Source organism: Scophthalmus maximus, chromosome 2, assembly GCF_022379125.1.
Source record: "Scophthalmus maximus strain ysfricsl-2021 chromosome 2, ASM2237912v1, whole genome shotgun sequence".
NCBI lineage: Eukaryota > Metazoa > Chordata > Actinopteri > Pleuronectiformes > Scophthalmidae > Scophthalmus > Scophthalmus maximus.
The window spans coordinates 5,991,382-6,007,566 of NC_061516.1; the positions used below are offsets into that span (position 1 = coordinate 5,991,382).

The window sequence follows — 16,185 nt, forward strand, 5'->3', positions numbered from 1 at the left end:
GTATACCCGACCTTCCCCAGGGCCTGCACACAGCTTTCTGCTACGACTGAGGGAGGAGTTAGCTACCCTATATAATAATTTAATTATAGAGCGATCAATCAATCAAATTTTATTTATATAAACTGTCCAGAGAACCACAAGGAGGGAATACTTTTGTGTATTTCTAAACACTCAAACTTTTTGGATGAGAGGTGGAAAGTCTTCAAGAACCTCCAGCAAGTCCATTTGCATTGATATAGCCTTAAATATGTATATTGTAATATCAAGTAACTTTGTATAAATGTGGAAGAACTCCAGTGTTTGTAATTTGTGGTTCACGAACTCGTATCGTCTCTCAGGGTGCAGACGCCATCATGACGGATGAAATAAATGATATCCGAATCATCGGCACCATCACAGTGATCCTTCTCCTGGGCATCTCTGTCGCAGGAATGGAATGGGAGGCTAAGGTATGACAAGGATACAGTTTCCGATATCCTCCTAACAGCTAACATCAAATGCATAGTGTTGTGTGTACGGTGGGGAAATGGTGTCAGACATATGGGCCCTTCTGTATGTTCTGATGAATTCATACACTGGGCAGCGGTGACTCATGCGTTGGTTAATTTGCTTCTCTAGGCCCAGATCTTCCTGCTTTTTGTCCTCATCACAGCCATCATCAACTACTTCATTGGAACCTTCATCCCTGTCAAGGCAAAGGAATCGGTTGGCTTCTTTGGTTATCACGGTATGACACACCCTCATCCTGATGAGGCAGAATTAACATCTGTACAACCTAATAACAATGACAGACATTTGAGGTTGGCTAATGCACAGCTCTGTTTCCCTGTCAGGTTCAATCATGTGGGAGAATATGGGTCCAGCCTTTCGAGGCGAAACCTTCTTCTCCGTCTTCTCGATCTTCTTCCCTGCAGCCACTGGTATTTTGGCTGGAGCCAACATTTCAGGAGACCTCGCCGTAAGTCACTTGTAGTTATTTAACGAAACATCTCACAGGTTTATCCTCATGTAATGCATTTGACTAAAGCTGTCAAGACAACTCATGGTCCACAGATTCTCTTGTGGTGATTGAGTTGAGGGTCAGTGTGGTGGTCAGAGAATTGATGATAACATTTCGATCTGAACTCCCTTCACTGATGAGGGTTGAAAGGGTTTTTGTAACCACAGCTTGTTGTTGTGGTGGTTTGTTGCAGGACCCACAGCTAGCCATTCCCAGAGGAACCCTCCTGGCCATCCTGATCACAGGGATTGTCTACCTGGGTGTAGCCGTTTCAACAGGTACAGTAAAACTTTCTCTGTCGCTGAAGGAATCTGACGTTTGTTCAAGTAAACCTCATTTCTCTGCACAGTTGTAATATTTGCATAATGAAATTTCTGACAACAGGCGCCAGTATTGTGAGAGAAGCTACTGGAAATGTCAATGACACGATCAGTTCCCAGTTCAGGATGAATTGCACTGAGGCCGCCTGCAACTTTGGCTACGACTTCTCCTCCTGTAAGACTGACAAAGAAAGCTGCCATTATGGACTCCTTAACGACTTCCAGGTACGAAGCAGCTCTAGATGAGAGTTGAAGAATGTTCACTTCATTTTGTAATACTGTACATGTTTCCTGTTGTTATTATCATTATTGTTCTTTCTTTATTATTTAACTACTTCATTACTGAAAGAAGCTTCCCAGCAAATGTTTTTTAAATGACATTACTGGTGTAACTGCTGTGACAATGTTAGAGAGGATCAAATAACTGCCGTTAGGTGTCGATTCAAATAGCATCTAATCTTGTGTTCAGGTGATGAGCATGGTTTCTGGTTTTGGGCCCATCATCAGTGCCGGGATCTTCTCTGCCACTCTGTCCTCAGCTCTGGCCTCTTTAGTGAGTGCACCTAAAGTCTTTCAGGTAAGACCCAACCGAAAATACTTTAAGTTATCTCGCAGGCATTTTTACTTTTGGATTGTAGTTCATGTTCAACAACTAAAACTCTTGATGATGTGATGTTTCCACAGGCTTTGTGTAAGGACAACATCTACCCCGGCCTGGCTATGTTTGCCAAAGGCTACGGGAAGAACAACGAGCCCCTGCGAGGCTACATCCTGACCTTTGGCATCGCGTTGGCCTTCATCCTCATTGGTACGGCTGCACACGCTGCTCGTTTGTACTGGTATTATGATGATGAGATCACAGAGAACACTGGTTTAAATAGACTACAAGCTGATAACCTAGAGGCTATTGTGTGCACTGCATAGTGTAAAATGTTAGACTGAATTATTAATAAATGGTTAATGCACTGCATTTATTTAGAGTTTTTATAGTCTTATCAACCACTTGAAGAGCTTTACAGCGCAAAGTCACATTCACACACATTTATACACATTCATACACTAGAAGAGCCATCAGAGGTAATTTAGGGTTAAGTGTCGTTCCCCAGGACACACCGGCATGCGGACTGGGGGAAGCTGGGATTGAACCGCCGACCTTCGGGTTGGTGGACTCTACCTCTTGAACCACAGCCGCCCGTTTAATCCCAATTTATTTTTTAGCTTTAATATTTTCTAGGAAAGAACAATAAAACATATGAATAATAAATTAATAATTACATTGGTTTAAATGGTGCCGTTTGTTAAGGCTATTCCTGTTTAACCCACGATTAGTTACACATTTAATATTTTTATCCTGAAAACTTCCTAGAATATTTATGGAATTATTAAGAAATGAAATACATGTAAAATATAAAATTAATTACCATTTAACAGACTAAAAATATGAAGTAATGTGGCACTTCGTGGCGGTATTTCACGAAACGTGACTGCTCATACATTTCCTCTAGTGCCACCTCATGGATCATCAAGACATATTAAGATTCATCCTCCAGGCATGTGTCATATGACATCATAGATGTGCTGCAAATTACTATTTACAGCAAAACATGTAGAAGGTGCCATGCGTTCTTCATCATGGCACGGAGTCTGGTGTGAAAATGTGCATAAAGGGAAACACAAAGTGGGAGAGTGGACGTAACTGAACAGGAGGAGGATTCTTACAATGCCTCAGAGACTGAGGGCTAGTTCTGGTTTGGGTATGAAAAGTCTGACTTGGACCAAAGAAATCATTTTGCCAATGACGCCGCAGACCCCCACTCACTTCTTTTACCGACTATATAAGAATGTCTACGGACGAGAGCCACAATAGTAGAGTTTAGTTCATAAACAAACCCCATACTCAGACGCTGTGACACATCATCTGGTGAAATAGTAATGGAAAGGGGGAACAACTGCCAGTTGTAAGTTACATCTGCATATACATGACCATTTACATGTGTAATGGGTAACGATATTTAGGGTTATGTCCATGCATATCCAGTGTAACTTGAACATTATTGTTCAGATACCTTTCCATTGATTAAACTTCTTTGACCTGATGTTGCCACTAAACAAAAGGTCATGGTGTCAGATTCATCCTCTGACCACTCTTAGTATTTCTATGAGTGTATCTGCTCTGGACCTTGTCATACTAAGTTCTTGATGCCATCTTGCAAAGCACACACTATGTCTTTTTAAACTGAAGTTAAGAAGTTCTTTTGGCTCTTGCTGACAGAAAAGGAGAATATGAAATTACCCGTGAGTTTTTGCACATGTGAGTTAACTGCCTGTTGTTTTCATATTGCAGCGCAGTTGAACATAATTGCCCCCATCATCTCTAACTTCTTCTTGGCCTCCTATGCCTTGATCAACTTCTCTGTGTTCCACGCGTCACTGGCTAACTCACCAGGTAAGATCAAAACCCAGAAAACGGGAGAAAATAATGAAAAAGTGCTTGATCCCAAAGACACCAGAAGAACTCATCGTAGGAGACATTCCCTGGCTGACTTTTAAAACACCAGCTCATCAGCCTCAGTGAAAGTGATGGGAGGTGATAGGGTTTCAAATGGAATTCCTTGAAGCCGGTTTGTCGGCTCACTAGATGGGTCATGTCGGACTGCTCAGGAAAACAACATCTGATGTGGAATGTGTATTCTCTCAGCTTGATGAGGGGCAGTCACATGATCATTTACATGACTTTACTGTTTTTTTGAGGGGCGGGGGGGTTAACGCTCTGCAGAGTGAAGGTGAATGTTGTCCACTAACATACTGTAAGTGCAATGTTCAGGTTCTAACAAAGGAAATCAAAAGATGCTGTGGAAACACAATCACAGGATACTGTCCACAAAGGTCTTTATAACAAAAGATTCTTTGGTTCTTTAGGTAGCTGATAAAACTCTCAACCAAGGTTCACTCACTTGTTCCTGAGTGCTCAGCAGCATCACACACCCTTCATAGAACTTTCATTAGTATGGGAACATTCAGGGAGATAAATGTAGAAAACATTCAGATAGCCTCAGATGGCTTCTCCCTTCTGGTGGAGCTGATGGTCACGTTACCAGTTTAAAGGATTAGCTTTGATTCCCAAAGTAATTTGATAAAAGGCTCAAATGAAAGTGGGCAGTTGTCTGATTAACGTGTTCTCTGCAGCCTGGCTCTGTAACATCACTCTGCGGTCATTAATGGACTGAACAGTCATGATTTGTCTTGACTGAAACCATCTAGTTGATTGTAACATTTCAACTCTACATTATACATCATATGAACATTTTGTTAAAGGGCGTCTGCTCCTGAAGCGCCTTAAGTGCATCATTCACATTCCTGTTTAGAGCTGACCAGGAAGTCTCTGGGTAAGCTTCTGGGACGGGACATTTCTGACTCGCGCTCTAAGCGCTTGACAAATCCGGGGCCGGTTGACCAATCTGAGCAGATTTATGTTTTTAGGAGGCTGGACAAGAGCTATGGAAAGAGGGTATGAGACAGATGATCTGCATTTTGATAATTGCATCATGTAAACATGTTGTAATAGAAATTATGACTCCGTTAATCTTATCAACATAATAGTTTTGAACTCTCACTAACACACATCTTTAAACCTGGACAAATGAAACCAAACCATCTGGACTTTTGTACTTTGAGTGAGTTGACACTTGTAGAATGAATCGCTGACTGAAATGTTAAGCTCTGTGTTTTTCTCCCCCTCATTACCAAAGCTCTAGCAGAACTTCAGGTACAGATTCTTTATCTGCTGCTATTTTCCCCAAGCAGGTTATTTAATTACATGGACGTAAATGGTACATGACTCAATTAAAGGCCAGCAGTAATGAAGACATTACCTAAATGGATTTTTTTTCATGCCTTTGCAACCACAAACGTTAAACCCCATGTGGTGTTCTGGCCTCCTCAGGGCCCACGCTGCCCACTCTTGGGGATACAAATCCCTTTGCATGGTACTGAGAAAAACAGTACCATCAATGTACCCTTTATGTCCTGTGGATTGTTTTAGACTCTGTCATTATGTAACCACACAGTCCAACTGTATCCCATCACTAAAATCCCTCTAGTCTAGTTTCTGTGGAACGCAGTAAAGAAGTGTGCTCCTTAATTTCTGGTAAAACCTTCTGACAGGCGGCTAACTCCCATTCTTAACCCAACTTCAACTTAAACTGTGTCCACACTCTTTAACAGCAGCAGTTACTATGTGAAGAGCGTGTTAATAATGAAAAGGATGACCACAGTTTCCTCTGACTTAACTCGGTCAGCTGTGAAGTCTTTGACAAATCATACTCCTCCTCAACCTTAACACAGAGTGCATTTCCTCAGTTAACTATAATCAATCATTTTAAAAACATTATGATGTGACTATAAATGTCCTTTTGCTGCCGAGGTTCTGTTCTGACTCGTACTGGTTGGTGCTGCAGGTTGGCGTCCCAGCTTCAAATACTACAACATGTGGGTTTCTCTGGCTGGAGCCATCCTGTGCTGTGTGGTGATGTTTGTCATCAACTGGTGGGCTGCTCTCCTCACCAACGTCATAGTTCTGGGTCTCTACATCTATGTCAGCTACAAAAAGCCAGGTGAGTTACTGAGTATTAACTTTAAAGAAGTATAGCACGAGTTCGATTCAGTAGATCATTCACAACGTTTAAGGTAATGCGCTAAGTCTAATGTTTATTTTAATCCAACAATCTCCACCCAGATACCGAACTGCTCATGAAATCACATTGTTCTCTTTCCTCCTGCTACATGTGTCCCTGCACTTGTAGGAAACACATGTAGAACTATACCAGTTAAATGGAGAGTTGTGGAGTTTCTGCCTCCAGTCTCCTAAACATGACCTGGACTGATGATAGTTTTTTAAAGTGAGAAATCTTTTGTGTGTAAGTTGATTGATCTCACAGCTACATGATACTGAGCCGTCAAGTTGTTTCATCCCACACCACAGACATTTGCACCTCTTCAAACACAGAGCTGGCCCTAGGCACCTGTGTGCACGCTCAGTTTGACATGCAGCTACACACACATAGGAGGCCTTCTCATTGGCTGAAGCACCACATGAGTCGGGCGGCCTTTGGGCCCAACAGGACGACCTGTAAACACACTTCCTGATTGCACTGTTTTGTTTCTGCCTGCGTGCGTCCTCCTCTCCAGATGTGAATTGGGGCTCATCGACCCAGGCCCTGACCTACCACCAGGCCCTGACCCACACTCTGCACCTCAGCGGAGTGGAGGACCACATCAAGAACTTCAGGTACAGACCGTACACCTTCACTCGTCAGCACTGAGCCAAGCAGGAGTTAATGGAGAAATGCAGCCTGGCTTTTTTCTGATTGAAAGGCAGTTATGGCAATTTGAGTGCTCTTAAATCACCTTTAATATTGCCAGACTTTATAAATGATAATATTGACAATAGTAGTAGTAAAGTATTTTATTATGGGGGTTGAAATTACTAAAGTATAACTGGTAGATAAAGGATCATCTAATGGTATTTATTGATTTAATCCATGAGTATATATATCCAACCTGCTAACTGTGCTCACACACACACACACGGTGCAGTGGTATTTCTGAGGATGTTTTAGTGATGATGTGCCTTTGGACGGTTCCCATGGCAGCAAACCAAGCAGGAGATTAAAAGGCATCTGACTGTGTGTGTGTGTGTGTGTGTGTGTGTGTGTGTGTGTGTGTGTGTGTGTGTGTGTGTGTGTGTGTGTGTGTGTGTGTGTGTGTGTGTGTGTGTGTGTGTGTGTGTGTGTGTGTGTGTGTGTGTGTGTGTGTGTGTGTGTGTGTGTGTGTGTGTGTGTGTGTGTTCCTTTGAGCTCCTTCTTTTCTCTTCTCACCGCCTCCATTAAATCCTGTGGAGCTTAACATATTTGCTTTGATGTGAGCTACTCTGCTCCTGTTTGTTCTGTCTCCATCTACGAAGACTAGAGGCCACTGAAGGTCAAGGAGACATGTAGCTGTAGATTCAAACACACTGTACATAGAGTGTAAAAACTAACATTAATGCTGATGTGTTGTGTCTGACTTTAGACCCCAGTGTTTGGTGATGACCGGTTACCCAAACTCTCGTCCAGCTCTTCTGGACTTGGTTCACAGCTTCACCAAGAACGTGGGCCTGACGATCTGTGGTCACATCCGCACGGTGAGCAGAAAACTCTGTTGTTGTTGTTGTTGTTGTTGTTGTTAAAAAGATGCTTTAAAACACACGTGTGGTTCTCATGTCACACAGTCAGTGTTAATTAACATCAACATTGTTAATATGATGAATTGAAACTAATAAATAAATGATAATCCGCTCTGTGTTTCAACCGTTTGCATTCCACCAGCTGACATCCATTTAGAAAGGTCAGGTTATGTTCCAGCTACATCAACATCCTTCTCAAGTGCGTCAGCGAACTGTTCCTTGCACAAAGCTGATGTCACTAGTCAGAGAGGGTCGGGCCCCTAAGTAATATAAACCTATTACTGAATGAGTCTGTAAACTCCCGTGTTAGCTCCAGGGCCGACCCTTAGAAGTCGCTCAAACAACTTCTAAACCAGACACAGGCACGACCTCACCTCCGAGCCTTCCACCGTGTGTTCGGCTCTGCACCAGTGCAACAGTCTTCTATGATAATTCTGAGGAGACTGATAGCGACAGTACGTTCTGATAACTTCTAGTTGGTATGTTTGAAGTTTCTTGTTTTTAACATATGTGCTCTAAATTCCATCATTCCAGTTGTATGATTTCTAACTGTGTGTTATCCAGAGCTCAGTGGGCCACAGTGGTGATAGAGCTCATGTGTTTGTTCCAAAACACCTTTTACTAATCCAGGCCAGGTGAAATAACTTGACAAGGGAACAGGCATTTTGATTTGATGAATGCAGGCACTGTGCTGTCCACAAGTGGATTTATTGCTTCCATTAGGGCAGAGAGAAGCCTCAGTGGTAAAAATGGTGTAAGCATTCCCGGATAATGGCGTCGCAGCTTCCAGAAGTAAACAAACTCCCTGATGCAGAGATTCAAAAGATCTTCAGTCTGTGATCAAAACCAGATGAAATGAATCACCCTGTGACATCTGCCCTCGACTGTGGCACACGTGTCTCTCTATAGGGTTACAGGAGGCCAAACTTCAAAGATCTGGCCAACGACCAGTCCCGGTACCAGCGCTGGCTGCTGAAGAACGAGACCAAAGCCTTCTACACACCAGTGTTCGCTGAGGACATGAGGCAGGGCACACAGTACCTGCTGCAGGTAGGACCCAGCACTGCTGGAATCAGTCAAGCCTTTATCATTCTGCAGGACATTCAGTTCAATTCTATTTAACATGCAGAGACTCATCCTTCACGCCTCTTGTGGACAAACATCCAGCAGCGTTGGCTCTAGTGCTTCAGTGAGCACGTGCTTCTAACGGCATGTTTTACAAAATGTGCTAAATATTTATTTCCGATTAAGGATAAGAGGCTTTAAGGTTTGTTAAATATCGGCGCCACAATTTTCCCAAATAATATCAATGCATGCCAAATCAAATTAGTATCACTCCCATATCCTAGCATTCCCAAGCAGAAAGGGAAAAATGATGGAGAGAGATTCTCTGCTAAGGTAAAAGTTAAGACTGGCCTCATTCTGTATTTACCACACAAGATACATACAATGATCTGTTAGTGCATCTTTTAATATTTTCTGACTTATCTAATCTACCTTGTCTGTCGCTCAGTGCTCAGAGCAGTTTTAGCTTCTTCCTCCAGATTAACAGCTTCTCAGGAACGTTGCTCGCCTTTTGGAAATGTTGTATGAATTTATTTGATCGTGTGTCCTCTCTTTGTCCTCGTCCAGGCTGCTGGCCTGGGTCGCCTCAAGCCCAACACGCTGGTGCTCGGCTTCAAAAATGACTGGAGGGACGGTGACATGATGAACGTGGAGACGTACATCAGTATGATCCAGTGAGTAGAGTTGCCTCCGCTTATCAGAGCCTAAATGAGGAGGGTCACCAGTGAGCAGTGACTTCTGCTTCTCGAGTGTTTGTTTAGGTCTGTGAGGATTGTGCCTCATTGTGTCCCTCTGTTTTTCCGTCCCAGCGATGCCTTTGACTTACAGTTTGGTGCCGTTATTCTGCGACTGAAAGAGGGTCTGGATGTGTCCCACATCCAAGGACAAGGTATCAAACACACGAGCACACGCACTACACTACAAAGTATTCAGCAGTGTGGTGGAAATAGGATCAAAAGCATTTTTTCAGAGCTGGTGTTTTTCCTGGATCTTGTTGCATTTTTCACAAAGGTCCCATCGGGACCAAGTGGACCTTTGAAAAACATCAGCTGTGTGGCTAGTGAAGAGAGGAACAGATGTGACAACATAGTGATCCCATATGTGTCTGGAGTAATGTACCGACCAACCATTAAGCAAATGGCCAACTCCTCAGGGCACGACTTGCATGAGGGTGAAACGTCTTGAAGAACCAAGTCTAGTTCCTACTGATTCAATGCCCCTTTTTTGTAAAGACATTTAATGAGTTGCAATTTGGGAAAAGTAGTATCCAGGGTTTTTCAATCTTGACGTAAAGTCAAAATCAGTTTTCTCTTCCTCAACTTATTCAATTTGATAATTCTATCAAGGCTAAATCTCTGGTGTAACCCTCTGATCCAGAAGAGAGGCTCACCACAAAGTTGTGTTTTTATGTTTTACCATCTTGTTCCCTCCCCTTTCCTTGACCGATTCCCTCTTCCTCCTTCACCTTCGTCACTCTGCCCTCTGCTTCCACTTCGTCCCAGATGAGTGCCTGTCCTCCCAGGAGAAGTCTTCGGGGATGAAAGACGTGATTGTTTCCATAGACACAAGCAAGGACTCTGACGCTGATTCGTCCAAGCAATCCTCCAAGGCCACCAGCCTCCAGAACAGTCCGGCCATACAGAAAGGTGAGCAGGCCTCCGCATCATATTACACCTTTATCTACCAATCAGGATTCAGAAGGAAGTTGTGCTTGCTGTCCCTCTCTGGGGACAGTATTGACATGGCAGTAAGAAACAATATATTTGTTATTGAAATATATGCCATTAACATCTTATTCTTGAGTTATTAATCACAGCTGCTCTGATTGTTTACTGTGTGCGTTGCTCACACCATTCCACTTCATGACGGAGGAAGGATTTTCTTCAGGGAATCAGTTTAAAACTGTTCTCACAAATCCCTGTTAATCCATCAATAACCTCCTTATTCGCCTCCACACACACACACACACACACTGACAGGAAGTCGCCTCAGTCACCCCTGACCCCCGTCGTCCCACTGGACCCACTTTGTTAGTCCACAGATGTCCTTAACCACTGTGTGTGTGTGTGTGTGTGTGTGTGTGTGTGTGTGTGTGTGTGTGTGTGTGTGTGTGTGTGTGTGTGTGTGTGTGTGTGTGTGTGTGTGTGTGTGTGTGTGTGTGTGTGTGTGTGTGTGTGTGTGTGTGTGTGTGTGTGTGTGTGTGTGTGTGTGTGTGTGTGTGTGTGTGTGTGAAGCAGAGAGCGAGATCGCCATCAAGCGCCACCCACACAACTCTGAACTAAGCAAGCAAACAAACAAGCAAACAGTTCCCAGATTGTGGGAAGTCCAGAAACCTTCCCAACGACAGCCTGGTGACCAGCCTCGTCCACACGATCACGTCGTCGTTTTAAAAGGCATCGCTGCTGCTACATTGACGCATGCACCCGCTGTTGCAGTTTGAAAACTCCAGGGGAGCGTTGAAAGCATTCTCTTCCTGATTGGCTCTTATCAGTCAGACTATGATATTTTTCAGGAGTGTTGAAATGGACGGCGATAACTAGTGATGCAGAGCTACAGAGCTCGACTGGACGGAGATGGTTTTAGTTTTAAAGCGTAGTGGTATGGTGGTTTTGATGTTTACTGAGCTGAGATACAACATGTATGATCAACAGATCCCTCGACCAGCGTGTGCTCAGCTTATTGTCCAAAGTGTTTAGTGTAGGAGGATCTACATATCATATCAAGGACATACCAGTCTGTGCCCGAGCGTCTAATTAAAATCATCATCATCATAGGTTGTGTCTCATCGTATGTTTGTGACCATATCCCTGAGACCAGTTTCTCTTTATGTTTTAATTAACTCAATCATTTTTCAGTTTTTAACCAACTCTATTGATAAATTCAGCACTAATTCTACCATTGTAACAGTTACTGTGCCATTTGATCAGAAATGCTGCCCTAGTTTCTCCCTGGTCACTGACTATGAAATTCCAACATTTGCTGAATATGTTTCACGTATCTTGTGTCCGAGAAGCAAAGGGAACATTTCCCGTCTTCCCTGGAAGACTGTGAACACAGAAGTGTTGAGTTTCATTGACGGTAACGATCAAGTCTGATGAAAACAAAGAGTTTTTGTGGTTCAGGAGAAAGTCTGCGTGGCTGTGACACGACTAATGGAAGTGAACAACATGTACAGAAGTGGTTACCACTGTCTGTTAGTCTTCTTACGGGAAAAGGGAGAAAAGTTCAAACCTCTGGAAGTAGAAAACCTTTTCCAGTCTGTTAGCATAAAGCCCACGTCTGCTTTATTATTTTTTTATGTTTCTGTACATTTTCTGTTACACTTACCATCGTCTTAATTTATGACTAGTTGCCTTGTTTAAAGCACATGAGAACAGCATTTCACCTCAGTTGTGATTTTTTTTCTCTCTCCTTTTGTCTCGTATTTCCCAGATGACGAGGAGGATGGCAAAGCTACAACTCAGCCCCTGTTGAAAAAAGGCAGGAGATCCATTTTATTGGGTTGCCTTAGATCTTCTCTGTCCTTCTCTCTCTCTTTTATCTCTGTTATCTCTGTCGCCACTTTCCTCTCAGGTCATGTTTTCCTTTCCCTGTGCTATTTCTTTCATCACGTTTTTTTTCACAGTATATTTTGAATTCCTCTGGTCTTAACGTGCCGTCCTTCACTCTGCTGTCTCCGTCTCGTCTCTCCCAGTCTGCCCCGTGTTTCCGGCCTGCTAGAGACTTTGCTGCAGGGAATAACATTATGTCTTTTCCTCTCTTCCTCCTGCTCTCCTGTTAACAATCTCCAGCTTGTGGCTCAAGTCTATACTGTATGTGACGGTGCCTTAAACTCGATCCAAGTCTTGAGTATTTATTGTTGTGTGTGCCAACATTTCAATTTCCTCAAAGCTCTCTTCAATCTCTTGCCTGCTGTTTCTTCTCTCTGAAGGCGACAGTTTGCCTGCAGCTTTCTCTTCCAGGGTGAAAACGTCTCTGCTGTTTTCATGTCTCTCCCTGTCTGTCTGCTGTTCTGTCCCTGCTGGTTTACTTATCCGAGATCAAAGAAATCAACTAGATATTGAAAAAATAACATCAACATCTTAAATTGAAAGCTCGGTAAAAAATATTCCTGTTTAAATGAGAATCTAAGTTTAAAAACAACAAAGCACAGATCCTATCAGTGTTGCTCAGTGAGGCCTTACCTCAGAATGACTGACCTGACGTGTGTCCTCTGGGTCACAGAGATCTCCTCACTGCCCATTTAACATGGACACAATAAGTCTCTAGCTTTTCAAAATCCCTTGAAACCGTGGCTCTTATTCACACTGACTAATCCTCTGTATTTATTGATATGATTCTATTTCCTCTGCTCATTTTCCATCGCTTGACTCACATTGTATCTGCCTGTCTGCTGTTATTTCTTCCTTTGTAAAGCAGTTTGTGACCTTGTTAAGAAAAGTGCCTTATAAAAGTGTATTATTATTATTATCACTTAAGACATAAGTCAATGTTATATTTCAGTTTTTGAAACATTTTAAAACTCTACTTTAGCCTTGTCATTATAGAATGATTAATCAACTACACTTTCAACACACTGATAGCCACACTTAACCTCACAGAGCCAAGAATATGTCTCTGTCCATATATGACACATGTTCAAACACGGTCCACTGGGATGTTTGGTTCTGTCCATGACAAGTTAAACTCTCAGGACTCCAGCAGGCTGATAACCGATGGTACTGATGGTAGTGGTAGTTTTATCTGTCCATCTGAATGACGTTTCCTCTGTTGGTGTGTTTTGTAACGACCCTGTAGACAAGAGGAGTCCAACAGTCCCGCTCAACGTGTCCGACCAGAGGCTGCTGGAGGCCAGCCAGCAGTTCCACAAGAAACAAGGGAAGGGCACCGTGGACGTCTGGTGGCTGTTTGATGATGGAGGTGAGCCTGGGAGAAAGAACGTCACGCACGCACGCACACACACACACACACACTCTTGCATTATATCTTTTAGAAATATTGGCCAAGCTGGCAAGCAGGCTTCACCTTTTGGTTGCCAAAGTAAATGAACGCATGTTTATGCTGTGCACATGTTTTGTTTCTGCAGAGTCAGAACATAAATTCCCTCAGTTGAAAAGTCTGAAAAAACAGAAACAAACTACTTCAGTGTCTAAAATACAGTTATGTATAAATATCAATATTAACGTGAATTATACATGGGAAGGGATTTTAAACATCTTGCACATTAACATCTTTACAACATGTGGAGACATGGAGATGTTAATGTTCACAGAACATTTGCCTGTTGTACTGTATGAGGCACATACATACATTTGTCTGCTCTCAAGTTTTTCTCTAATGAATTGTGAATCAATTATAAACAAATACATTAGCCTACACCTCATAATTATGCTGACTATGCAATTGGAATTGTTATGTAATTTGAAATGTATTCATATATCTGCTGAACATTGTGCGAAGGCCAGTGGAGCACACGACTGCCCTGGTGTGTGTTGATGGTTGATAATTGTTACCATGAAGCTATTTTCAGATAATTTACCTAAAACTGACTATTTTCTGAAGCTGAAACATTTCTTATGTCTTGAAGCTGTTTACATGTGTTTACATATTTGACCTGCTAATCCTCTTAGTCTTCTGACTAAAGGGCACCATGTTCTGAAGTGTGTGAAGTGCAGTGCTACTACATGGGAAGTCTTAGTCGTTACAGCAGTGACTCCTACTGGTTGGTCAGGGGGTCTACACATGTTGACTGTTGGAGGTGTGTTGAGCCTCTATCTGTGACTGGTCCCCTGCCCAGGTCTGACCCTGCTGATCCCCTACCTGCTGACCAACAAGAAGAGGTGGAAGGACTGCAAGATCCGTGTCTTCATCGGGGGCAAGATCAACAGAATTGATCACGACCGCCGAGCGTGAGTCCTGCACTTCTCATCCACTGTGTCAACTATAAATAGATCATGTGACATTACAATACGCTTTCCTTAAGCAATGTAAAAGACCAGAGTCTTGGGATCTCTCAGCAGAAGCCTAGTATTCATTTGGATTATGTTTATAGATTACAACTTTGATTAACTACTCCTATTGTCATAGTGCCCACCATGTGTACAGATGTGTCAGACCAGGCAGTAGAAGCTTCTCATATACAAGTCGACATGCAGCTTGATCGCAGTGAACAAACAGACACAAACACAGACACAGTGCAGCCGTCTGCTTTCCTTTCAGCACTTCACTGCTCTGCTTAGCTGCTGCACTGACTACACTACTGCAGTACTAGAGTACAGTACTACACTGCAGTGCTACAGGACAGGACAGTACTGTAGTACAGTACATTCCTGCACTACAATACTCCAGTAATACAGTACTAGAGTACAGTACTACACTACAGGAGAGTACTACAGGACAGTACTATAGTACAGTACTACACTACAGTAGTACAGAACTACAGTACAGTCTGTTCTATTGGTGCTGTGTTTGCATAGCACCAAACAGTTATGGACAGTAGAGTTATGGACAGTATATCCATCCACCCAGGTAATTTTTACAGGTTAAACCTTCCGATCTCCTGACATAATCAGATGTGGAGTGTTGGAGATCTGCTAAACTTCTTAAAACTATCTTTGCTCTGCTCTTTTCCACATCTTCTCCCTCTGTGCTCTTTCTTCATCCCCAACGAGATATGTTACTGCAAAAGCAGAGCTGATTCTGGAAAAGTTCCAACAGAACAGTTTCTGTTGTTCCGATAACTTTTCCACACAGATCCAACATTCCTCTAAACCTGCGGTTCAAGCAATCGAATGTGGTCAAGCATTATTCAATTGTTTTTGAACAATTAAACCAACATTGAGTCTGTGGTTTCAAGTCTGAAGCAGAAATCTTATTAAACACCTTATTAAACGTATTAAAGTCCTGTAGCATAGCATTGATCAACAGAACAGGATCATGGAATCAGAGGCATGAAGGGAGAAACACCACTGTGCAGCGCCATGCCAGTAATTCTTATAGAACGGAACGGCTGCCATTTTTGATTCAGCATACAGTTCTTATAATACAACCACGTCTTAAGCACAAAGGCACCTGTCACCCTCTGCTGCTCTAACACAAGCCCCTTCCCCCTCTCTCATTGTCCCCTGCAGCTGTCTCCTTCTGTTGGATTCATTCAGAATCAGCTTGGTGTCACACAGCTGCTGGCACCAAGACGATTCTGATTTCATCCAACAAATCACTAACACTGAACAAATGAGTCAAGCTGCTCTTTGTAAAACCAAACCAACCAAAACCATTCACGTTGCTCTTTCTTTTGACCCACTGCCATGCACTAGAATATCATGTCTACGCACATGCATTCCTCTTCTAATAGGACCTCACACAGATACAGTTCATCCTGTGCAGACACGGTGTGAGACTGACGTTGGACGAGTACCAGGAACACGACACAAGTATAAAAACAATATAACATAAACAGCAGGTATAACGCTATCCATATGTGACAGAGGATCTGAGGAACTCTGCTGCTTTGAAGTCGGAGATAAAGGAAATGACTCTCATACACAGACACGTCACGTTCAAACGGAGCCGCTTCC

At 42.9% G+C, this 16,185-nt stretch overlaps 1 protein-coding gene across 1 annotated transcript in view; it reads left to right on the plus strand.

Moving 5' to 3' along the window:
• Nucleotides 1–16,185, plus strand: part of slc12a2 (solute carrier family 12 member 2) — a 37,979-nt gene that overhangs the window by 16,280 nt on the left and 5,514 nt on the right. The window contains exons 6-23 of the mRNA XM_035625242.2: nucleotides 339–449; nucleotides 619–727; nucleotides 834–958; nucleotides 1,194–1,278; nucleotides 1,385–1,545; nucleotides 1,790–1,897; nucleotides 2,005–2,128; nucleotides 3,665–3,766; nucleotides 5,778–5,933; nucleotides 6,508–6,607; nucleotides 7,390–7,501; nucleotides 8,453–8,593; nucleotides 9,176–9,282; nucleotides 9,418–9,497; nucleotides 10,111–10,254; nucleotides 12,041–12,088; nucleotides 13,406–13,528; nucleotides 14,406–14,517. Coding sequence (XP_035481135.1) covers nucleotides 339–449; nucleotides 619–727; nucleotides 834–958; nucleotides 1,194–1,278; nucleotides 1,385–1,545; nucleotides 1,790–1,897; nucleotides 2,005–2,128; nucleotides 3,665–3,766; nucleotides 5,778–5,933; nucleotides 6,508–6,607; nucleotides 7,390–7,501; nucleotides 8,453–8,593; nucleotides 9,176–9,282; nucleotides 9,418–9,497; nucleotides 10,111–10,254; nucleotides 12,041–12,088; nucleotides 13,406–13,528; nucleotides 14,406–14,517 — 2,048 coding nt within the window. The remainder of the gene's footprint in view (nucleotides 1–338; nucleotides 450–618; nucleotides 728–833; nucleotides 959–1,193; nucleotides 1,279–1,384; nucleotides 1,546–1,789; nucleotides 1,898–2,004; nucleotides 2,129–3,664; nucleotides 3,767–5,777; nucleotides 5,934–6,507; nucleotides 6,608–7,389; nucleotides 7,502–8,452; nucleotides 8,594–9,175; nucleotides 9,283–9,417; nucleotides 9,498–10,110; nucleotides 10,255–12,040; nucleotides 12,089–13,405; nucleotides 13,529–14,405; nucleotides 14,518–16,185) is intronic.